The sequence below is a fragment of the Rhea americana genome, unplaced genomic scaffold, assembly GCF_003343005.1.
Source record: "Rhea americana isolate MKP2758 unplaced genomic scaffold, rheAme1 scaffold_227, whole genome shotgun sequence".
NCBI lineage: Eukaryota > Metazoa > Chordata > Aves > Rheiformes > Rheidae > Rhea > Rhea americana.
In genome coordinates, this window is record NW_028186343.1 from 1,279,676 (window position 1) to 1,304,545 (window position 24,870).

Sequence of the window (24,870 nt, forward strand, 5' to 3'; positions counted from 1 at the left end):
ARCTTCATAAAGTACATTAGCATTAAAATATTTTTTAGAAAAAAAATCTCTTTATATCTAGTAGATTTTAAAACTGAATGGTGGAATTTTCTGGGAAAATGTTTAGCTGTCAGGAAGAAATAAAAATCTAGCAAGAGGAATTTCATATCTGTATAATTTAAAAAACAATAGGAAAGAGACACAGGATAGCTTGAAGTCTGTTTTTAATTTTTCTTTTTAGTTCTATTGCAACAGTGTTTCCTGTCTTTTCTAAGAGATGCAAACTTCTCTGAACATTCAGAGTTTGGTGCAGAACAGCTGTTCCTTAGGAAAATTATTTTCTGTGACTGAGATTTCTTTTTTTCTGAAATTTAACTTGTTGAACTCTGCTTTTATTTCCATGATCGACTTTCCCTTGGTCTCAGGGAGGTACAGGTAGATGAAARTTGCTGATAAAGCAAGGATTCCCAAGAAGATAAGGAAGCAGAAGGGTCCAAGGTTATCCTACAAACAGAAATGAGAGACACTGTAAGGAAAGTAAGAGTCTCATTTTGTTTTCCTGACTATCGCTGCAAGTCTGTATCTTAGTAATTAAAATTCCAGCATGTGCTCACGAAGCAGATCAGGAAAGCTATCAAACCAGGAATTTCCACTGGCCACATATAGCCTGATTCGGCTTTTGGCAGAGACTTGGGGGACCCCTGAGCAGGGCTGGGTAGTTGGACAGGGCCCTAAGCTTTGCATGGTGTTGCTTTTGTTTTGTTCCCTGTCCTGTTTTGTTCCTTYAAAAATGGATTAGACTGGAGGGAGTGACCAAAGAATCACTTACAACAATCAGTGGAAAAATCATCCCAAGTACAAACAGCCCCATCCAATTGATGCAGCCAACAATCAGAAAGGCAGATGCTCTGAATGACTGGCTGAAGATTTCAACCATGATGGATATTGTGGCTCCAGCTGAAAAAGAAAAGCGTAACACGAGCAAGATAAACTTGTTTCCTTAGTTCTTCAGTGCACCTTGCTCCTGCCAAAGATCCTCAAAATAGCAATGGTAGAAGATGATGGAAAGGCAGAGTGGATGGCTTGCTGGCACATGGCCTCTGCCATGAGGCTAAAAGACCATGATTCTAGAAAGGGACTACAGCTGTTAAAATTTAAGACTTCAGGTTTCAAATGCACATACTGAAATCCTTTTCTTCGTGCCAGTGCATCTGTGCATCCATTATTGAGGCAGTAGTTTATAAAACCATACCCACTACTGGCTCTGTGGTCAGTTCCACCTGAAGCATTTTAGTAGGTATAAAGTTGTATTCACTAAGTTAAGGAAGGACAAGATTAATGTGRTGTACCTAGCAGTGTCTGGAATTGTTTTTTTTTTTAAGCTGAGTATTTTAAAAATTCTTCTGAAATTTCTTTTTCAAACCCTCCGGAGAAGATGATACTCTATTCTGAATTATTCAGATCCTGTGATCAGCCATAAAATTGAAGGTGTCTGTATTGTTTTCCTTTTGTCTATATCCATTTCCTTTCTCTCACTTGTACATGTCTGCCGATATTATTGAGTTCCCAGGACTGAGACCTTTTTCTYCTTGCTTTCTGGAACCTTTTTACAATGGGACCAGTATATTCTTCCTCTGTTCGTTGTGTAACCAACCAGTATGATATAAAACTTCCTCCCAGCATTACCACTGATGTACTTACACGGTCCACTTCCATAGAAGGTGACAAATAGGAAGATCAAGATAACACTGAAGTAGTGCATCCAGAAGAACTGGTGCTAAAGCAAAAAACCAAAGTGGTATCAAACAATTAGGTAAATGACATAGCAGTGTTCTGGATTTTCTGCTATTGACTAAAGTTTTTGTGCTTATCTTGAAGGAAAAAGTCCTGCCTGTGAGGCAAGACCAGAAAGGCTGGCTGATGCTGGATGAGTAGCCAGAAGGCTCTGTCTTTACCTGCAGTGAGAGGGTCATGGTAAGGAGTGCTAGTACAAAACACATCAATGTATATCCTCCCCATAGCAGCACCTTCCTTCCAAATCGCTCTATAAGGGTGCTCTGAAAAGCAGAAAATACAGAGACCTTCACACGTCATAAATCGTAGTTCTCAAACAAAATAATTCCTTCCCTCTCCCTGTTTTTCTATCAGAAATTTTATCTGAATAACATGGTCAGAAATCAATGTTATTTGAAAGTCTCTAAACTCCTAAGGGATTTTATTAGCTTCTTCAAAGCTGTATTTACTAATCATTCCTTTTCTATTCTCAGACGATTCCCTTGCTTGCATGCATATGTACATCAAATTGTACACACACACACATACACATCTAGTTAGGAAACATCAGTTGATACACCTAATCAAGACTCATGTTCCTTTGGAGCTGTGCCCCTGATTCTCTTGATCTGCTCATGTCTTCTCACAGAGCAGTTGCTCTAGGAATTGTTTGTAACAGAGAGAGAAAATAATTTTATGGAATAAAAATTAATCTAAAATCATCCAGTCATGCAAAATAATATGAGAAAACAGTTGCCTTGCATCATGCATAAGGTTTTACAGAGTCAAGAAGAGATATCTTCGATTATGCAAAAAAAGCAGTTTTCCCTGATCACAGTTATAAAAAAGAAAAAGTACAATTATTAACTATGTTAATTTTTTTCCTTCAAACTCCATCGGAAGAGACTTACACACAGTATAGAAGATAAGCATTCACATAACCCAACTCCTAGGGACACRTATGGGATAAGGTATTCATCAAACYTGGCTGTGTGGAATACTTCAAAAGAATAGAAGTATATCTGGAAAATGCAGAGAGAAAATGCACCTGTGAAAAAAACATGTTGCAGTCCTGATGCATATCACTGTCCATCTCTCTCGGTGAAGTTGACATATTAATATGAAAGTGCAGTGTGCCCTTTCAGCAATGAAGGATAATTGCATATTGGGCTTTGTTAGTAAGAGCATGACCAAGCGCTTGAGGAAAGTGATTATTCTCCTCTATGTGACAGTTGTGAAATTACAGTTGGAGGACTATGTCCAGTTTCGGGCCCTGCAGTACAGGAAACGCACCAAAAAACTGGATCAAGTTTGACTGAGAACCACCAAAATAAGGGTCAGGAGCACATAATGCTGGAGGAGAGGCTGAGAGAGCTGGGTTTGTTTGTCCTGGAGAAGAAAAGGCAAAGGTGGGACCCAATTGCAGATGGCTATAGAGAAGATAGAGCCAGACTCTTCTATGAGGTGCACAGTGAAAGGATGAGAGACGGTAGAGCTAAGTTGCAKCAAAGGAGGTTCTGACTGCGCATAAGGAAAAAAAATTCTTCCAGTGAGAATGGTAAAGGACTGGAAGAGGGGCCTAGAGAGGTCATGGAATCTCCATACCCAGAGATACTYAAAACTCAGCTGGAYAAAATCCTGARCAACTTGATCAAACTTTAAAGGTAGCAGTGCTTCGAAGGGGGGGGGATTAACTAAATGACCTCCTTCCAATGTAAATTATTGTATAAGTCTCTGATTCTAGATTGATGGAACAAACACTAACTTAAAGGATTTTATGGTGCTGTTCAGTGTTGTCTCTTGTTCTGGAGATAAAGAAGGCACTCAACTGCATTGATTCCGCAGAGCTGCAAGGTGGTTATGACAGTCATCAATATGTAAAGTTGCCAACGCAAAGATCGTTCTTTTATTACTTCGAGGACACGCAAGCTTTTAGTGCTTGCCATTGCAGCCTTCTCCTTCATGATGTCATCGATTTCTGCTTGATGGTCTCCTTCCCCCCAGAGCTTTTTAACAGCTGTTCAGGAGAAAGAATGGAGTGGATTATTCTAGCAGTATAGCTCTGTCATGAGTGGTTATATTAAATCCTTTAGTCWGCATACACATTGGCAGAGTTATGTGGTGTTGTCTGCTTCTGTCACCTGGCTGATCCTGGGTCAATGGGCAATTGAAAGGGTTTTGTCTCTACAGCTGTCAGTATAACATCTGCCTAATGTTGATTTGACTTACTTTTAAACAAAATAAACATTTAAGTGCATTTCACATAATAATAAACAAACTGCCTAAACCATTTATTTTAAGGAAATAAAGTAGTGTGAAATATTAGCCATGCTGATATGTATCTTTCTCTTCTTAACTGATTAAATTAGCCTGAGTGAAGTTGCAGGTGAATGCAGATGTATTGCTTTAGGTACCTCAGCTGTTTTATTTAGAACTGCCTCTGGTATTACTATGTGGTACTGCAGTGTGCTCTGCAGGTCTGCCCTGTTTTCTTGTCAGCCTGCAAAGGCTTCCAGTGTAACTTACCAATGAAGTGAAGTAAGTGAGGAAAGTAGATACGCTACCTTTCCTGAAAGCTTCCTCATTACTTTTCTGTATCAGGAGGTAGGATGGAGAATCAGGGAAAAATGGGAGAGTAACCAGTTGAACCAAYGCTGAAAGTCCACTAGATGCTAACAGCCATGGCCACAAAGCTTCGCTTCCTAAAATCTCCCTGCAAAGCATATGCAAAATAAAATTATGCTAAAATAATGGTATGAATGAATGTTCAAGAAGTTTTTATGAATGATGAGGATTTGCTCAGTTCCATTCTTGGATGCAGTGGAGCAAATGCCTGAATTGATTATTTGGGAAATTTTACAAATTTGGCTGTTTTTAGTGGTAACAACTTTTATGAAATTGTTTGGCATCTTGAAAAACATTCTAATGTCATTAGGGTCTGTTATGAATTTTAGAGAGCTGATGAGAGTGATCTCACTCCTATTTGACTACTGTACTGGAACATCTTGCTAAGAGCTTTCATGTAAATGTAGTAAATTTCTAAGGGAAGTCCCATAATAGAAAGAGTGTGAAAATAAAAGGAAATCCAATTATGAGTAATTCATTTTTCTTTCTACTACTTTTAAAATCATTTGTTCTCTTCAAAATAGCTTTTTTTTTCTTTTTTTCTTATAGAATAAACTAAGGCCTGTTTTGGGGAAGATGAAAGGATTTCTTACTGATTTSGTGAGAAGATAGACTTGTAAAAAGATTTGTGCTACTTTGTAGTATAAGCTGTTAGAAAGACTGCAGAATTTACCGTAGTCCAATAACCTGTCCTGTGAGTTTTCCTAGTGTCAGAAAAACAGCAACTGTGGAGTTGGTAAATCCACGCAGCTTCTTGGGTGAAATCTCTCCTACATAYTGAGGATGTATATTGAGAGAAAACCCTTAAACAGAGAAGAGGATAAATGACTGTCAGAATACTGAGGAAAGATTAACTTTCTCACTCCATCCTCTCTTACGCTGTTTCTATTCACTCTGCCTAGTATTTGGATTATAATCTCTTGCAACAGGGATGATATCTTTCAAATTTGTTAAGTGTTTAGTATATTCACTGTGTACTTTAAAAATCATTCTTCAAGAACAATGATAACTGTGGAGACAGTGCTGAGACAGCAAGGGTGCTGGCTATCCACAGCAGGCTGAGTGCATACCTGTACCAATGCCATAGAGAAAACGTCCAACCAGAATCATCTCAAARGATTTGGCTGTTTTACTGAAGGCCATGAAAAGTGCAGCTACCAGCATGATCAAGTTGGTGCACATTTGGCACTTTTTTCTGGAAAAAAAMCATGAGAAATCAGTATGAAATGAGAATGTCTTGTACTCTTGACTAATCCTGCTGTGGCAGGAAGCATGGTACAACCATTCCAGATATTTTGAGGAATGGCTGAAAGAATTTTGACTTTGGATAGTCAAAGTAGTTATTTAAAATTTCAGAATTCTTCAGGTTTGAATTCATTAATATATCTTAGCTTAGAATTTGAACATTTGAAACACTTTATTCACATTTCTACACAGTCCAAGTGGGGAAAGAGATCACTGGCCCATGTTATTGCCAAAATATTTAAATGGGTAGAACTCCTCGTGAAGTGTGAGGTTGTTCCCCAGAAATAATCCTACTCCCTGGCTCCCRTTTTAGAATGGCTTGTATTAAAGCTACTCTTGCCAAATGGATATAATCTGAAGTGTTGGGAGATGGCAGAAAGCATTTTCCGCAGGCATGTCTTGAAAAGCACTCTGTATGAACTGTGGRCTGATTGCTTTCATGACCCTGATGTCTCAGGCTCAAATCAAATAGTCTCTTGCACCGTTGTTTTGCCCTGATGCTTGCTAGTCRAGAGCCTTCTTGCACACATTAAGAACTCACAGAGATCCTCTGTTTGCAAAACCATGATTCAGCARCTAGGTTATCATGTATTAAATAACCCACAAGAGATGAGTATGATCTTGTTTCCAGCCAGTCTCAGGAGACCCTCTGAGTGTGGGATGAGGCAGTGTCCCACAAGAAATTTCTTGGGGGCACTTACCTGATAGGAAAGAACACAATTGCAGGCAGGCTAAGGTGGTTTGTTGAGACCCATATGAGGGGCCTCTGGATCAGTGGGTGGTGGAGCAGATCTTTAAGTGGGTCACACCAAGTAGATCTGTCTGCCAATTTCTCTGCAAATGAAATTAGTGGTGTTACACACAAGGCACTGAGAGCAGACCAGACTGGTGAGGAATCCTTTCTCCATCCAGAGGGAAAGAAAGTTTGGGACTGATGTTCAGTAAAATGAATAGCCAAGAGAGTTGTCTCTTTGAGAATTGGGTTTGTGCAGGTTGTATCTTTGCGGAACAGTTATATGCAAATTAATTTTTCTGTTTGTTCACATTTTTATTAGATTAAGTATGAATATTTAATACAAGCTCATCACCCCAGAATGWGTGTATTTAAGTGGAAATCTGACTCTTGTTTGGCACTTAAGGAAGTCTTCTACACATTCTATTCCCAGTGGTTAAAGAGACTGCATACGACATGTTACAGCACAAGACTCAGCTCCTTTTTTGGGGTTTGTAGAGCTTSGAAGATCTTTATGGGAGTCATGTGGGATCTTGAACAGAATGAGAGGTAGTTACACTGTTACACTATCCTGTTAGTTCCAGAGGCACTGATCCAGTGTTGGTGCATCCATCCTTTATGGAAATGTAGTTCGCTAGGGGAGCGCTCAGGTAAACAAGATAAAAGACTGCTTGCTACTTTGAAGAAGTGGATGTGATGGCAAACAAAATCAGTTTAGTCTTCAGTCAGAATGCTTCAACCAAGAAGAAAAGGTTTATCATTCACCTGGCTATTTCCTTGTTCTTTATATACTGTGATTATCGAGTTATTACAAGAAACACTTACTTCCTGTATTTTGTAGTCAAGTAGCCACAGCAGAGGCTGCCCAGGAGTCCTCCTATCCCGTAAACAGACACGATGAAGGACCACAGCAGCATGATTGTCTCAGGGTGGAGGGGAGCGCCGTTTCGCTCTATCCATGTTTCATTAATAAACTTCCTGATGTGCTGAAAAATAAAATGAGATTTGACTGGATAAAGGTATCAGCTTCTTTGGTATTATGTGGTTACTGTATATTCGGATTCTTTAGAGACTAGCTGCCCTTGGTCAGACAGGTTAGTTGAGATCACATTTCAAAATCTTCAAATTTATGTCAGTCAGTAAGTTCTAAAGACAGAAAATGTGCTCTTAGGATGTTTATTCCTCTTTTAGAAAGTTGTATATGCTAAAATTCAGGAACTGTAGGAAGGCTTGAGTCACACATTAGCAGAATGGCTAAGCTTTCATAATGAAATAAGAAAAAAAAAACACGGAGGAAGAAGAAGTAAAATCACAAATCCARTTCAGGAAGAGTTTAGTGGGAGACTGTATCTCTCACAATGGGCTCTAGCAATGAGAAGAATCTTTTCTTTATATATAGTAGATAGTGTTGATAGTGACTTTGATGTCAGTGGCCATGTGTTGCCTGTAATAAACCAGAAATCAAGACTCCTGAACCTTAAGATTGGCTTAAAAATCATGATATTCTAAAGAAAATACATTTGCAGTTTGGAGTAGTTTTCTTCTAATTATGATCCCTTTTAAAGATTTGAATTTAGAATTCGCCATGAGTATGAGGGTAAGAACCTCTGTAACAGATGCTGAAACTTCAATAAAATGAAATGTTTTCAGAGGAGACCATTTTAGAAAAAGACCATGTATGATTCATATGTCAAATCATGGGATATAGTAGTACTGAATACCTGTATGACATGATGTAGATACACAGTCCTGTCTTGCTTTAGAAGCTGGATTCCATATCACTTTCTAAAAGTGGCAATGGGATGGGTGATTTTGGCATTAAATTAAGGTGCAGGCTCCCAATCCCTCCTATGCTTTTACTTTTCTTTCCTTCTTTTTTTTGGGGGGGGGGGCAAATCTATTTGGAAAGGTTGAAAGCTCCGTTTAGGAGCTGCCTTCTGTTGAAAGCTTAGGTGCTGTGTGGTAACAATTTATTTAAAACAGAAAGTAACATCCTATTCTTCAGAAGAGAGAGAGTGCTCTACTCATCTGATGTTACTGCTGCATGAAGAAAACRCATAGGTATTTCAGTTCAGTAAGTGTGAGATTTATCTTTAGCTCAGGCTCTCCATTTTGTGCTTTCAGCCCCAGGGAGACAGCTACTTACCATAGAAGGATAGTTGATCACAGAAATATGGAATCCATATGGGAAACTACCACCAATTCCCAGCACTAAGATCATTTGAAATAGTCCTCGGAACTGAACCTTCAAAGAGAAAACACAGTGGTCCATTAGCTCCTCATAGATCTAGGTTCACACAGGGCTCTGAGTCTTTTTAGCCACACTTGCCTGTCCCTTCTGGAAATCTACATTTTTCACTTTAAATCCTCTTGRACGTAAACATTTTTCCAAAAGCTCTCTGTCCAGGTGCCAAAATCGTTGGCCATAGTACCAAAAACAAGACTAMATGCTAATATAAGAATGATAGTCCACCACTAGGCCTCATTGTTCTTAGTGATGTTTAAATGCAGAGGAGAAAATGGCCTCTGTCCCAGAACAGCTTACAATCTTTAAGGATTCTGGATCTTTGTTATTATGCTAGCTTTGTCTTTTATAAGTTAGGGCCACAAGAAAAAGTGACCAGATACTCACCAGGTCAGAGAAGAAGGTGGCCATCTCCTACAAAAGAGCTGATTCCTGTTGCTTACTGGCTAGCCCCTGCCAAAAGAACCAAATGCTCACATTATGCAATRGCAGTGTCTGTGAGCTAGTTCCATGTTACTGAAGTTAAATTTTACTTCAAAGGTTTTTGAGTTAATTACACCTATTTCAGCTGTTGTACAAAGTTTAGAATTGTTGGATTAAATATTTCAACCAACAGTTATGTCTAGCCCAAGTAAACARGATGGTCTCCTTTGGGGGGAACCTCTACACTTCATGAATTCTGTCTTGTGCTAGGGAGATAGCAATTTTAAACAGGATTCCAATAACTATAGCTTGCCTGGTTTTCAACATGAGCTGAGAAATGACGAGATGATGTTATTTTGTGGGAGTCTTAGATAGGGTTTGGACAGTGAACTATGGGACTTTGACATATAATGGGAAAGAGTTATTCTCTTTTCATGTGATGGCAACTGGAGCACATCAGAACTTAATCATTACTTAAAGGAATTGAAATGCTACATCATTTTGAAATTGAGTATAAACTTAGCTATTCTACTGCAGCACACTAGGCTTTACTCAGATAAATATTTAATACTAACTGTTTTTCCTTTACTGGGCAAGTAAGATTCAACATAGTTTTCTCTAGCATTTGTCACTAGTCTATCTATTTCTTTTCCTATCTGGGAGAAAAAAGTGATTGCTTTGAAATAATCTTGTAACCTCCACAGGTGGAGTGCTGTGTGCTCCTTCAATAGGAAAGAAATTCTTAGTCTCTGATTTGATTTACTTCATAATTAAGGGGTTTTGTAGGTATTAGGTTGCTAAATGGCTTAGATACCACTTGTCCTTTACACATTAATTAAAGAAGATGAAGACRAAGAAATCATAAAGGTCTTGATGGATGCAAATAGCCATATTTACTACAGCATACATCACATGCAAAGGCTATTCACGGGTGCTCCAGCTAGTGTCTGAAATATAGCATATTGTGCTGCCCTGCCCTTTGTGCCATGAGGTCTTCAAAATGGAGTTGAATGTTGRTATGAGCTGAGAGTTCATGGTATTGCTTTTCCCAGATTAGGTTCTCCAGCAAATAGTCACGTGTGACCAAATATGAAAGGCTAGGCTATGCCTTCTTTAACACAGGCCAGCTAGCCCGGAGCTGTGTGTTTTGTGTCTAGCTGACAGCAGTTCACTAATCCAGTTTTTAAGGGTTTATGTCTCAGTTAGAGTTAGCATTTGAAATACCTATCTTACCTATCAGTTGATGTCTCTGAAAGAAAATGTATACCTACTATTCCCATAGCTTCTGAATGACTGTCTTCATTGCTGTCACCTCCCAGAGTGCATGCAGGACTTTTGACTCCCTGGACTGGCCATACACCATACACTGAAGTATCAGTGATATGCCATGATCATTTTTACTCCTKTTCAAAAGACTCTGGGATATTTTTAAGTGGCTTTTGACAACTTTCATTCCTTGTGACCCAAAAATAGGAATGGAGGCCTGGATCGCTATGATTTAAATGTATGAGCAGAAATGTCAATATATCTAGCCCSTGTGTCATGTGATACCAGATACTGCAGATAATCTTGCTGTGTATATGTGATGCTATCTTTTTTGCTGTTTCATCCTTTAACAGGCTGTTACCACAGCACAGCCTTGCTCTACTGAGCACAGGCAAAGGTTGACCTGTGTTCCAAATAGCTGTTCCACTTCATTGTATCCCATTAATGTTCCACAGGGCAGCTGCTCATTTCCTGGTGAGGGTCTTACCAGGAAGGCTTTCCTAGTAACATCTAATGAATAACTGAGATGAAAGAAATGAGTCACTCAAGCAATGATACATGATGCCATTCTCTTTCTATTTCCCAGACTCTAGGTATTGTTGCAGTGGAATTAGGGATTTTTTTTTTTTTTTGCAATGGTTGGCTGGGGAAAGAGAATTCTGCTTTGCAAAAGTCGAGATTTCTTTTCTGTATGATAAGATTTCCTTTCTATATTGGCAGTTGTCTCCAAATCACCAGCAATTTTTGACCATATTGTTATATGAAGCACTTCAAAAAATTGACCTTTTTTGACTTTACAGACTCTTCATGTTTTGTAGATTGTTTTTCACTTGTGAGTCTTAAATGTCCCTCAATCCTGAAGTCAGGAATAATGAAAAACCCCAGTAATGGAAGGGTGTACACACCAAAGAGGGAGCAATTTTTCCTAGCCAGGTGTCCCTGAGGAAGATTTTGATGTAGGGAAAGAAACATTTGTGGAAGCCGGAAGTTTTATAATGAGTTAATCTGCCATTTTTATTATGTTTAATATTTCCAATTAAAAAAAAAGCAACAGTTAAGATGAGCAGTTGAATTCATACTTTGAATAGCCTCATATGAATTGAAGTAAGTGTACCAATCAAAATAATATCAGAGATAAAAACACTTATTTTACTAGGAAAGTCTAGTGCTTAGTTTTTAATTTGTGTGTTGAGCTCCACTGTAAGCCTTAGTATCTTCTCTGCTCTTGTTAATACAAGTACCACTTTGCTATTAGAACCATATGAACCTCCCATTAACAGAGGGAAATATGCAGAAAWTTGGACACTTTCTAAAGAAAGGCAATGTCCTGTGAGATTGTGTATTGCAGAAGAAGTCTCTGGTGAAATTAATCTCTGCGATACTTTATAAGCTCATGCTATCCTTTAAGGCTCACAAACAATTTTTACCTTTAACTGTATATAGCAGGAAGAGGAGAATTAGGAACTGAATTTCAGATTGCCTTGAAGATCATGTGCAGTTTGAAGGATGTGAACTCAGGCACAGATATTGATAATAGTTCAGCATGGAATATTGTGTTACATCCATTCCTACAACTGCAGTCATTGGGAATAGTATATGGTGCTAAACTGGGAAGTTAGAAAACATGCCTATGATATATTTAACATATTCTCTCACTTTACTTCCATACCTTCATGCACACTAGACATTTGCAAAATTTGGCAGAAGTCCTATGATAGACTGTTGGTTATACTATAAATTGTTGTTGGAAGTGCTAAAATTAATGCCTTAGAAGTCCCTTGTGTTCGAGTGTTATTCCCACTTTCACTGTAAATCTCTAGCTGTATGGATTTGACAATGTATTCAGGGTATAAAATACTTGCAGTCATCTCTATGCTGCACTGAACACTGACTGAACAGTCTGTACTGATTGTACCTCCCTGAAATATGAGGATATGGGATCACTTCATAGTCATGACAGAGCAATACACCCCAAAGAGAGGGCCTGCGTGTACCAAGCACCAGAGAACRTGACTTAGCTTTTGCTGGTAGTCTGCTACATGAAGATACTGTGCAGACTGAAAAGCAACCGGCATCCTGTTACAGTCAGGAGTTCCAGTCTGGGGCAGTTCTGGGTTAACCTGAGTCTGGATAGCCCAAATCACACAAAGCAATAGCAGAAAGAAGCAGCTAAATCGCTAATGGCATTGAAAGCCCATAAGATAGTTGTGGAAACCCTGAAACTGAGAGGAAGACACAGGCTGAAGTTGGTGATGGGCAAGATAACAAAGAGATTTGAAAATAGCTGTAAGTCTCTGTATTTCTTGGCACCTGGATTTCACSCATGAGTCCTCTAGCTGTATTGCCACTGAAACAAGCCTTTCAGAAGAGTTGTGTAGGAAGTTTTTACCCATACTTTTTCACTAACAAGTCTGGGCTTAGAACCAAAATGCTGAACTGTTTTATCAAAAATTTAATTTAAAGAATAAAATCGTACTAAGGAGGGCTGCTAACATGAAAAACTTCAATCCCAAAGGATTGAAGTCTGACAAACTAGAAACGACAGAAAGAAAACAAGACTTTATGCGGGGAAACCTGGCAAGCTTTGACCATTGAGTTGAGTCTAAAGAAGCAAAGAATTTCTCTCCTATTCCACTGAATTTTTTCTGCAGTCTGTCATGAATTGACTCCTAGTCATAGACAGCAAGCCAAGAACCCCAGTATTCCCATCTCTGTGTTCTAAAAACACACAGAAATCACAGAAAGAAAGGGGATCACAAGTATTCCCTTCTGTGGCCATCAGAGTGTTTATAAATTCTAAACATGGTTTCAATGTGTATGAATTGCCCTGTTATAAAAGAAATTCACACTTAACAAGTTAAGCCAAAATGCTTCCCATTCAAAAATCTATCCTTCTAATATCAGACATCATCCTTCTTCCCTATTGTCCTGAGCGGAGTGCTTGAGAAACATACGCTATTTTGGCAAAATGAAAAGCGTTTAAGCGACAGATATGAAAACTGACAGTCCATTTGGGCTGACTTGTTAGTCAGAAAATGATGGATGTCTTTTTTTTTCTTCCTTTTAAGAAAGCCAGACTCCCCCTAATGGCCAGTCAAAGCCTGGTGCAGAAGGTATAATCCTCAGTGGCATGATTTGGAGTTGCTGGAACATGCTTCTTCTTAAAGTTTAATCTATCGAATTCTTCTGTAATTTCCATGATTGACTTTCCTTTTGTTTCTGGAAGGAACAGGTAGATTATTATCCCTGAAGTGAAAAGTACCACCATAAAGATGAGGAAGCAGAACTGCTTGAGTCTCTCCTGCAGGGAAGAACAAAATAAGAGAGTGAGATGAGCGTGTGTTTTGATTTGTCACTTTTTTTAGGGAAGTTTTGTATTTTGCATCTGTAAGTATTTTGAACTTGATAAGAGCTTTTTGCATTTTGAACTTGGACAAATATTTGAGTCTGAATCAGTTTGTTGTGCAAATCTTGCCCTTCAGTTGTGCAAGAGGACTCAGGAGAGCAGGTGCCAAGAGCACTCTAGGCTAACATGGCATTGCCGTCTCAGGCTGTTCCTGCTCCTGTCACCAGCTCTGGAGCTTAGGGCAGCAGGGATTGTCCCAGGTAAAGTCACTCACCACAATGAATGGGAAGGCTGTGCCAATCACAAAGACTCCCACCCAGTTGAGAGCTGCACTGATCACAAAGGCAGCTGGTCTGCAGGACAGCTTGAAAATTTCAACCCTGATGGAAACTGTGGCACCAGCTGAAAGGAAATAGGAATAAGAAATATTACTTCTTGATGTTTGATTTGAACATTTGAATTGAGTTTTACATTTACACAGTCAACAGATAGACACTACTATATTACTGACATTCAAAAGACTTGAATATGTTGCTTTTTTAAAAAAGAGGATATATCCGTGGCATCTTCTAAACTGCTAGACAGCAGTTTCTTAAAATGGTAATTTATTCAAATAAATTTATTGAGGCAGTTCAAGTATTAAGTAGTTAACACTTGTGAAAGTCTGACATCTTGTCATGAAAATTGCTGCATAAGGATGGAATAACAAATCTGATTAATAGTAAGATTTTCCTGTGTGATACTGTTAGATCATCAGTGAAAGATCTTCCTGAATTCACTTCCTGGGCATTTCAGTTGTGTTTCAAAGTCCCAGGACTTTGTGTTAGGAAAGCAATCTGACCTTGCCATATGGGAAAGGAAACAGTTTAAAACAAATAGGTTTTTTTAGGCTAAAGAGAAGCAGGTAGTCTATATTAGAAGAAGAACCACTTCAAACGAGGCCCTCTGCACTACTGCCCATGTGGGATAAGATGTAAAGTTATACAATACTGAATTTAAAAYAATTCTCACTTTTCTTTCCCTCTTTCTTTTTTCATAGTATTTCTAAAAAATATTTTACCTATTTACTTTTGTTCTATTTTTTCTGTACTTTTTTCAGTGAGTACTTTTTGCTATCTTCCTTCTTCAGTCTTTCACTCTCTTGTTAGCAGAACCCAAACCTTATGACATTGAAGTTTCTGGCTGATGACTGGACCCATGATGTTTAAATGGCTACAAGATTAGATTAAATGAATTTGTTTATGCTAAATGTTTATGCAATGTTTTGCAGTATTTTCCCACCATATTAATAAACTCACTTGACTTGATTCCTTTAGTTCTTCTGAATGAAATACTCACCTGGCCCAACTCCAAAGACAACTACAAACAAGATAATGAAACAAAGGCTGCAGTATGGCATCCAGAAATACCAATCCTGGGAAAAAAATACAAATTTCTGGAGATGATATCTGTTAGTGACTGTAGATAGAAATATTTCTTGGTTTTGAGCATTATCACCTCAAGAAAAAATCTAGTGTGTAGGAACTAGCAGGAAAATGTGAGTACTTTTTCCTGTGGATGAGCAGTGAAGTTTTTGCTAGGTGAGCAGAGAAGCAGATCTGCTAGTGCAGAGCAACTGTCAAGCTTGGAAGCCTTCAGTTAACAGGTGCCTGAATAGTACTTTTCCACCATCCATCCTCCTCTTTTGTGCCAGTGCTTCCCCCAACCCTTAGAAATATGAGAGGCCAAATCATATCTTTCTTTGCTTTTGTTAGGCAATGTCTTAGATAACTCCTCTTGAGAAGGAACTTCCCTCAACCTTAATCAAAAACATGTAAGACTTGATTCCTTAGGAAAGGATTTCTCTTTCATACCCTTTGTTTGAGATCTTTTGTAAATGAAACAACAATGAAAGTCTGCTGCCACCTTGCTTACAGGATAATTTTGCAGTAGTGTCTATAGAGCAGCTCTTGGATGAATGTTAGTAACCAAAAGAACTTGCTTCGGAAGAAGCTACAGAAGTATGGCACAGCAAAGAACTGGCAGACTGTCTCCAGTCTGTGAACAGGTATGTGCATTCTCAGTGCACATTCAATTTAAAATTGAATTTCAAATTAACCAATGCAAGGAGTCYGCTGTCTTTATTGTGTTACTTGTCATGCTAAGAACTGCATAAATGAAAAAGTTTTCTTTTGACTGTCTTTTGACCTGTGCTGACCAGCATTCTGTTCTTACTGCCTGATAAAATCAGGAATCAGTGCTCAACTCCCAGTGCTTTATGTACTCTTTGCTGAGCTCACTGGGTCATGTCAGAAGGGGGGCGGAAGTGCAGAGAGTACTTGGTGAGAGAGATTTAGGCCTATGTACAGACAAATTTGCTCTTCGTAGTATTTCTCTCTGTTTGTCCAGATGGTAAGCTGTTAACACCAAAGTTATTCTGGAACTTCTAAGCCTCACTTTCTTTCCTTAGTAGCATGGTCCTATCTGTGAGCAGAGACTAGAAATAGAATAAAGAGATCTGCCATAAGAAGAGCTTCCTTACCTGTAGGGAGAGAGTCACTGTGATACCAGCTAGAAGTAAACTCATGATCCAGTAACCTCCTGATATGAGCGTTTTCCTGCCCATTCGCTCAATGATGGAGCTCTGAGGGACATAAATCACAGTGACACCAATCAGATTCACAGACTGGAACCAGAAGAGCAAAATCTGACCCACTTCCATTGAAATGTGACTTACACAGACTACAGTAGCTAAAAGTTCAGAGAGTCCAACAGAGAGGGACATGTAATAGATCATTCTTTCATCAAACCCAGCTGCCTGGAGGACTTCAAAAGTATAAAAATAGATCTGAGGGAAGAAAAAAACAGTAAGAGAAGACAGTAAATGATCCCTTACCTATACCTGTGTGATACTGCCCTGGATAGGAGCTACTAATCAAGGAGCATGCTGCTCAGCTTCAGAGTGAGCTAGACTTCTGCACTCTTTTTGTAGTATTAACTTTATTGGCAGCCTCCCAAAATTGTAAAATATTATTATTTAATTAGTTTGATAAAAGATGAAATGCTGTGATAAGAGGACCTCCAGCTGCTGTAATGTCATTAGGTCTGCAGAGACTTGATTTAGGTGCTTTTAGAAATGGTAAAGTATATTATCACTTCTGGAGCACATCCAAAAAAATCACTGTAAGATATACTCTTCTTTCCCAAGACAGAAGAGCATGGCTTGTGGAGTCATGTGAGGGTAAAACAAGCATCCTTTCTTTTTCAAGTATACTTGCTACTCTCTGGAGATTGCTGAGATGGTAAAGATTCCAGTTCAAACTGTGTTACACTCAGCTCTGTATTTTATTTACAGATGTCGCTTCACCATGATGTTAGAGAGGGAAGAATCATACACACAATCATAAAGCTGTGGCTGCAAAAAAATGCTAGAGAAGTGCTGATGTGAGGAAGATGCAGAGAATTGCAGAAGCTGCCAGAACAGTAAGCATGCTCCTTGATTGGCTTTAAAGGTAGAGTGAGCATCTGGCCATCCCAGCCGAAGTGTGTGCCTTGGGATGCTAAAAGACATGGGCCAAATGGCAGTAGTTGCAGGGAGCTGTAACAAACTGTACTGTAGATTTTCCCAGTGTAGGCAGGGCTCGTCTGTAGGAGCAGGTTCTGCTCCTTTTGCATTAATGCAGCTACCAAAATTGGCTGTTACATAAGCCTAACTACTGAGGAAGGTAGACCAGCAAGGACCAAGAGCAGGGCAAAAGGTATGTCACTTGGAGAGCCCAGCCAAGGCCTGCAGACTGCTGCTGCTGCGCTGAAGGAGAATTGGCTGACAGAAAATGGTAGCTGGAAGAGCCCTGAAGAAAATGAGGGGGCTCCTGGGAGCCATGACATCTCATTTAAGATTGTCAAGAAGTATTTTGAGGCTTTAAGGGGGAAATACACTCAACTGCATTGATGCCACATAGCTGAACTGTGGCGGTCACGGTAGCTAACATGCACAGCTGCCAACGGAAAGATGGTTCTTTTATTAGCTCCAGGACACTCAAGATCTTGGTGTTTTTCATTGTTGCCTTCTCTTTCATGATGTCATCAATCTCTGCTTGGTGATGGCCTTCACCCCAAAGCTGCCTTATGGCTGTGGAGAAGGAGAGCGAGACTTGCCATGTTAATTCATCTCTATTGTTTGTTGACTAAGGAGTTTATTGAGTAGCTGATGCATGAATCTGTCAGCACAGACATCCATGGGCTGTGTCTGTGCTGTAAGGCAGCGGTGTCCTGTGGTGTATTCCAGAGCCCTAGCCCCCTCTTGCACAGCCTATTCAGACAGAGGGGCCTAGTGATATGCATGATGACTCCATCCCTGCCCATGGGCCCACTTTCCTCCCTTCCTCCTCCTATCAGGCTGTGAGCAGGGTGCACAGCCAACAACCAGAGCTCAGTGGTTCCCCACAGAGACCTACCTGTCTGCATTTGCCATTACTCCATCAAACTGACTGTTCTTGTTGTGTCAGCTGAAAACAGATGGTTTTGTAGTACAGTACTGTAGCAAGAAATAGTTTTATATTCTACCTGGAGACTATAGCAAAATAGATTTAGTAGGTGTTCACAGAATTATCTTAGAAGTGAGCAGGGAGAAAACTTTATCCCATCTACTTGTTTTCACGTAGGGAGAGTAAATGTCACATAACAATCAAACACCAAGTGAGGAACAGGAACCTGGAGCRCTCTGTTACCTTTTTTGCAGCCTTCCTGGTCTCCTTTTTGCATGAGGAGGTATGGTGGGGACTCAGGAAAGAAGGGCAGAGTGACCAGCTGGACCAATGCTGGAACTCCACAGGAGGCCATCAGGATGGGCCACAGGGACTGACTGCCCAACAGTTCCCTGGAGTAGAGAAAAAATGTGTGTAGAATAAAAGTTCTTTGGGTTGGTTTTTGAGGACAGAAATGAGTAGATAGAGAAGCAGAAGATGAAGCAAAAGGTAGAGGGAATCCAGAAATGAATTGGGTGGGAAATCAATTGTATTATACCTTTGTCCTACAATTTGCCCTATGGCTTTTCCCAGTGACCAAAAGAAAGAGGCAGTAGAGTTTGCAAATCCACGTAGCTTCTTAGGGGAAATTTCCCCAACGTATTGATGATGCAGAGGAACACACAGACCTTGAGGTGAGGAGTGAATTATGGGAGAGAAGAAAGAAGATATTTATAACCATTTGAAATAAAATTGCATATAACTAGTTAAGCAGTACAGAATATAGCTGCCTCATGCACTGAATGGTTTCTCATATGTAAACCCAGGTATGAAGTTCTTCAGTATCAGATTTTCTACAAAACTGTTTGGTTCCTGTCCTCTTTCCACAGTGTGGTTTCCCGTTCTTAAGAAATGTAGAGTTTTCCCTGTGGGGTACAGCCTCATCATTGCATCTCTTGTGAGCCTGAACATATTTTAAAGGAAAGAGAGTAGCAGAGAAGGAGTATATCTATTTTGTTTGTAGTTACAAACATGACATAATGTTACAGAAAAGCTGGTATGAAACATCCATAGTAGATTGTATGTCTACTTCCAGGGAGTTAAAGTTGGATTCTACATGATTTGAGGGGGGCACAATATTTCTTTTCCACTTTCCAGCAACAATTTTGATCATTTCAGGCAGAGTCAGTATTTACATCTATTAGTGAAATACTTCGTAACCCAGACTCTCTGAAAACTAGTTCAGGAACAAGAACTTTTCTTTCATATTGTGGTCGCAGCCCCTTTTATCTGATTTGAAAGCAACATGTTCTTCATATGGCTTTATGTGAAGGCCAAGTGATGGAGATAACCAGTCATCTCATTAACAAAAATTAGATCTTTGCATGAGGAAGGACACAGGTTCTAAGACATCACAGGGCCCCTGTGGGTGAGTAGTTCTCAAAAGAATGTTGTTCTTCAATATAACTGTATGTCAGAGAAACAATGTACAAAATCTGATTATTTGAAAAGCAGACATAATTTCTAATGAAATAAATTAAAGTAGTCAGCCTTGTGACTCTCCATCCAAAACTGAGTGGAAACGCAACCTTTCTTGTTCTTGTAAGAAATAAATAAAAGACACAGTGATACTTGCACAGCGTGTTTTCTCTGCCATCTGTACTACCTGCCAGGAGTGATTTTGCTTGATTATGCCTAGCTATTTGTGTTATCCCCAATGATTGGTACTTGAAGCAGGTTGAATACCCCTGTAGAACATTTGTGAGGTACCTACAGAGTCAGAATAAAATTTATTGCTGTGTTTTTAAAAAGATCATCTGAGAGTGGATCACCAATTTTAAGATTTTATTTTCTTAGTAAAGGGTTATTTTACTTTGAATAGAGACACAGCACTATGGGAAAGTAAAGGAAATTCCTACTGGCTTCTGGGAGAAATCACTCACCTGCGCTTATGCCACTCATGAAGCGTCCAATTAGAATCATCTCAAAGGATCGGGCTATTTTACTGCAGCCCATGATAAATGCTGCTGCTATCATCAGCAGGTTATTGCACAGGAGACATTTCCTTCTGTAAGTGTAAGAAAGTAAGAGGAATTTTTGTAAATCAGGAAAGAAATAGTACTTAAACTCCTGGCTTGTTGGATGCTGGTGGAATTATCTTACTAGTTTTGTCAAATTATACATATGTGATCCAGGGCAAAATAAGCTCTGCTATACCCTTCTTATACTATTGGCTCTTTGTCTCCTTCATAACACAGAATAATACTATTTTCAGTCAGCTAGCTCAGCTGGGCTGACTGGAATAGGAAGAATCCACTAGAGCCAAAGATACTATTATGTGGTCAGCAGAGAAAGGCCCTTGCAAATGTTGAGGCTACTTGTAGGTTCTGTGGTAAGTATGTGCCAGTCCCTTGATTTCTAGGACAGGACCTGCCAGACCATGCCACCTCCCTTCCAGTTCATATGCCAATTTCTTTCCCATGTAAACCAGGGAGAGTGGGATAAGAAAGGGAAATAGTGTGTACAGAGACTTAGGGTGTGGCTTGGCACACGGCTAGACCTGGGAGTTTGGGAACACTTCTGGGCTCTGTAGATGAGAAAAGGCTTCAAGCTTTTCTGCACTTGAAAATCTGTGCATGTAGCACATTGATTTAGTGCTTAGAAACTTCTCAGTGCTGCTAAATTGTGAGTAGCACCTCCGAAGAACCCATTCTGTCTCCAGCCAGAAGGCTGCCTTTCCTCCTCTCTGATAGTAGCCCAACCTCAGTAACCGCACCTAGTATGACAGGCTGGCAGCACAACTGATTAGCCAGTGCCACAGGACAAGAGGAAGACGCATCAAAATCTGTTAACACCGCTGTTGAGCTGGCTATATTACAGCCATGACCAAGCTGTGGACGTAGGTACTGTTATTTGCTTTCTACACTATATAGGTGTAAGCTCTCATAGAAGAGAAGTGAGATGGTCTGAAGGAAGTAGTACCATATTTCTTTATTATAAAGGTGGCTATTTTCTCATTTCTTAGTATGTCATATCTGGCTGAAGACTGATCAGTACTTTCACAGAGCTATACGGTTTATATTTTGGAATCCTAAAAGTCTGCCTCACATTCAAAAATCTCAACAGTCATTTCCTTAAGTCAAGATTTGATTGACACATTGTCTTTAAACATACATACTTGCCATATTTGACAGTCAAGTATCTACTTCCTGAAGAACCCAGGAGACCTCCTATACCATTGATGGACACAATAAAAGACCACAGAAACAAAAGGTTATCCCGATGGATGGGGTAGCCATATCGCTCCAACCAAGTTTCATTAATGAAAGCCTTAACATGCTGAGAAAGAGGAAAGAATCTTTATTAAGAATAACTGTGACTCCAGTGCATGCATTTTATTATATTTAGAACATAGTTTCATTACTTCAGCCAAAGTTACTACTTTAGAAAGAAACTAGAAGTGAGCATTTGTTCATAAACATAGTGTAATAGAATGTAGCATTTTCATTTTGCCATTAAAAGCAGTTCATTCTTTGTTTTATTGTTCTTTAAATATGAGAAATTGAACTATGGACTTATGGAAGTAGTGAAGAACAGCACGAACTTCCCTATGGAGTTCCACAAATGTGTTTTGTTTATTCTCTCTGAAATTTTTCTCTTGGAAACATGCCAATAATGCCAGATTACACAGTGGCTGTTCAGTGTCAGTCCCTGGATACTTCCTTGCTCAGAACTTAATGCTCTGGAGACTGAAAATATCACTCTTGCCATAGTGGGATTTCTACTTAATAACAGTGTCTTCTCACAAAACCCCAGCTTCTTCAGTCGAAATATATTAGGATTTTTATCTGTGATTGGGGGGAAATATACATTTTCATAGAGCTTGGTTTGCCTAGCTTGTTTTATTTGTCTACCTTATGTGGAGATAGGTAGACTACAAGACTATTAAATGATACCACTGAAGTAGAAGATGACATGTAATGTCATCTTATTTCAGGGGAGACAGATTCTACCTCAGTCATTATCTTTCTGAGGAACAGTTCTGTAAACATTAAGTTGCAGGTCTTTCTCTTCTCTTCTATTTTCCACACTGTCATAAGGGGAAAGAATCATAAGAGGAGAGTACCGTGATTAAACCTTTGCCAACTGCCAGAGAGGAGCATCCTCAAGCAAGGATGTAGGCTCAGTGCCACTCATAACCAATGTGCCATGTGAGTCTTTGCCTACCTGAGACATGTAGGTGACTGTAGAAATTTGAAAGCCTATTTGGAATGTTCCACCAATCCCCAGGACAGGGATCATTTGAAAGAGWCCCTGGTACTGTACCTGCAGAGGTAGAACAAAATCTCTTGAAGCTTGCAGCCACATCAGGCTTTCCTTAAATGTGTCTTGCACTCTCCAGACACATCTCATTTGTTCAAGTAATTTTCGGATAGGTGTGTTCCCTCTGCTTGCCACAGTGTGAGGAGTACATCCTCCTGCAATTTCCCTACCTGCAGCTCAAGGAAATGCAAGCTTCTATTTGGAAACGGTTACATTTCCCTCCCCTTTTTGGCCATCAGTCGGCAGAGTAGTAAAGTGAAGATCATTATGCACTCCGGGACCAATACATGTGAGAGTGTTTTGGAGAGGGAGATCTTACTTTCCTTTCTGTGATCTGCGTAGTGGCCATGCTATCTGCAACTCAGACCTGTGGCAAAAATAGTGACCAGGCCATCTGTATCTGGAAGACTTTTCCTGTCTTAACTGAAAGAGCAGTGCTGTGCTGGCTACCCATCATTGCCTTGAGTAGTAGCAGTGATCTGTCAACTAAAGTTTTGTGGCAAAGCCTCTGGAAATTGCTCATAACAACTGAAAATTCAAAAAGAAATCTGAAACCTGAAGCATATTTTCCCCCTTGGCTTGCTGTCATGTGGTAGCCCTTAGAAGTCTGTGTTTTTTACCTAGATGGAAAGGAGGGAACAGTAAACAGAACAGTTCTGGGACGGAAGCTCCATTCTGCACCAGTTTTGCTCCATTTCTGCTGTAGCAGAAAGGTGTCTTTTCTGACAGATCTGCCTTTTATTGCCATAGGCAGTTCTGAACTTTTGCCTCTCCTGTCTGTCTCAAGCAACATGACATCTTAATCTCTTGGGAACTTTGAGAGTAGGCATCACACACTGTGATTTTTTTCTGRTTGATTACAGATCCAAAAAAGCTAAAACTGTTCTTAAGCCTTACTACACTACAGCAGCCTTTTCAGCAAGACACACTGAATATAATGTGAATGAATGAAAGAATTAGCAGCTTTTCAAAGGTGCCTTGCCATATTCCTCTTCCCTAGATTAGAGATTAAGTATGCTCAGGAAAAGCAGGGAGATGCATTTTCTCAAAGAGATGCTGTCCTAACAGGAGGTGTCTTGCTCACGTGTAAGGCAGCACCTCTGCATTGAGCTCAGAGTCTCAGCTGACCTCAGCCATAGCAAGGACCTAGGTGCTGCAGGCACCACAAACATCCCTCTCAAGATGCCACGGCTCCTAGTGGCCAGCCCTGTTCCTTGCCTTCTCTGCCTAGCATCTCTGGCACTAAATAATTATTGAAATATTTAACAAAACTATTTTTACAGCAGATAAGCCAAGCAAATCTATGTTTTTCTGTAAAGGAAAACATTTCAGAAATGTTGAAGTATTGGTAAAAATATGACAAAAATGAATGAGAGGCATTTGTAATACCTCAAAACAGTGTGCAGGATCACTCTGAGGGGCTTTTAGTGAATAGGAAGCTTGTTATTTTTACTAAGATACTGATTTTGTTTTCTTTGAAGCACTGCTGGTGTGCAGAAATACCACCGCTGTAATAACCCGCCAGGTACTTACCAGGTCTGCGAGGAAGCTGGCCATCTCTGGCTAAGGGGCTGATTTTCCAGCGCGTGATGTGTCGTTGTCATCACAGGTTTCTGTGTCTCTGTCTCCTACCTGCTGGTGTGGCAATGGGCAGCTAGCTCCAGGGATGAGAGTTAAATTTTTACTATTTTGTCTTCACTGACTTATGTTTACTGCAACTGGACAAAGTTAACACTGCTGGATTAAATATTTAGGGAATTATTGCATCTAGTCCAGTCTGCAAACAGAGAGGTTTCAAAGCAGAGGAAGATTGCATCTATGGAGTAGTCAGGATTTGGAAAGGGAAAGGAGAGAGAATAGTTAAGGCAAAAAATCAGTTTTCCAGCTACAGTAAAATACTTCTCTGATATCAGCTGAGCAGTATCTCTACTGCAATCTCCACAGAGGAAAAAGCACCTGTCATCAGGTTTAGACACTGGTGTTTATTATGAAGTAAAAATGTATTGTGTTTTAGATTGGCTGGTACAGTAAATACCATTTATCTGAAAAACAGGCCCACAGTTCTGTTGGGCTTGAAGTACAAGTAGAAAATTTCCAATTTAATTCAGCTGTTCCGCGTTTATGTGTCAGGTAGGTACTAGAGAGGAGTATTTCATGTCTGGGCATCAGTGGGATGTTCGTAGGCCAAGAGATTTTTCCCCACCTCCAAGGCTTGGAGTGGGGATGTACTGGAATCCTCAGTACATGGCCAGGCTCACCCTTGGGACTTGTACTTTCAGTCAATGAAACATATAATGCAATTATTTACAGAGGGGTTTATTGCAAATACTTTGAGTCTAAAGAAATGAGGAGAAATATTTTGTTAATAACAAAACCTTGGCTACTTGCATAATGCCAACTATTGCCTATATAACAGCATAGCAAATGCTGTTTTTTCTGGCTTGCAATGGCTTTTGGAGTGATTCAG

At 39.7% G+C, this 24,870-nt stretch overlaps 2 protein-coding genes across 3 annotated transcripts; both read right to left on the minus strand.

Moving 5' to 3' along the window:
- Positions 1-276: 276 nt before the first annotated feature.
- On the minus strand, positions 277-9,011 carry LOC146595395 (solute carrier family 2, facilitated glucose transporter member 11-like). 2 transcript variants are annotated; one of them, XM_085305860.1, is made up of 12 exons: positions 8,988-9,011; positions 8,502-8,600; positions 7,181-7,341; positions 5,448-5,572; positions 5,051-5,180; positions 4,317-4,465; positions 3,582-3,769; positions 2,664-2,774; positions 1,935-2,036; positions 1,681-1,756; positions 809-936; positions 277-483 (listed from the first exon to the last, which is right to left on the minus strand). In XM_085305860.1, exons 1-12 carry the CDS (start codon positions 9,009-9,011, stop codon positions 277-279), a joined length of 1,500 nt encoding a protein of 499 aa, XP_085161986.1. The 2 variants fall into 2 exon arrangements, with proteins under 2 accessions (XP_085161986.1, XP_085161985.1); XM_085305859.1 differs by lacking the exon at positions 8,988-9,011 and having other exon boundaries at positions 8,502-8,627.
- A 4,372-nt stretch (positions 9,012-13,383) lies between these two features.
- LOC146595396 (solute carrier family 2, facilitated glucose transporter member 11-like) lies at positions 13,384-23,960 on the minus strand. Its single transcript, XM_085305862.1, has 12 exons — positions 23,937-23,960; positions 22,308-22,406; positions 21,259-21,419; positions 20,024-20,148; positions 18,640-18,769; positions 18,345-18,493; positions 17,559-17,746; positions 16,352-16,462; positions 16,157-16,258; positions 14,974-15,049; positions 13,910-14,037; positions 13,384-13,590 (listed from the first exon to the last, which is right to left on the minus strand). Exons 1-12 carry the CDS (start codon positions 23,958-23,960, stop codon positions 13,384-13,386), a joined length of 1,500 nt encoding a protein of 499 aa, XP_085161988.1.
- Positions 23,961-24,870: the final 910 nt, after the last annotated feature.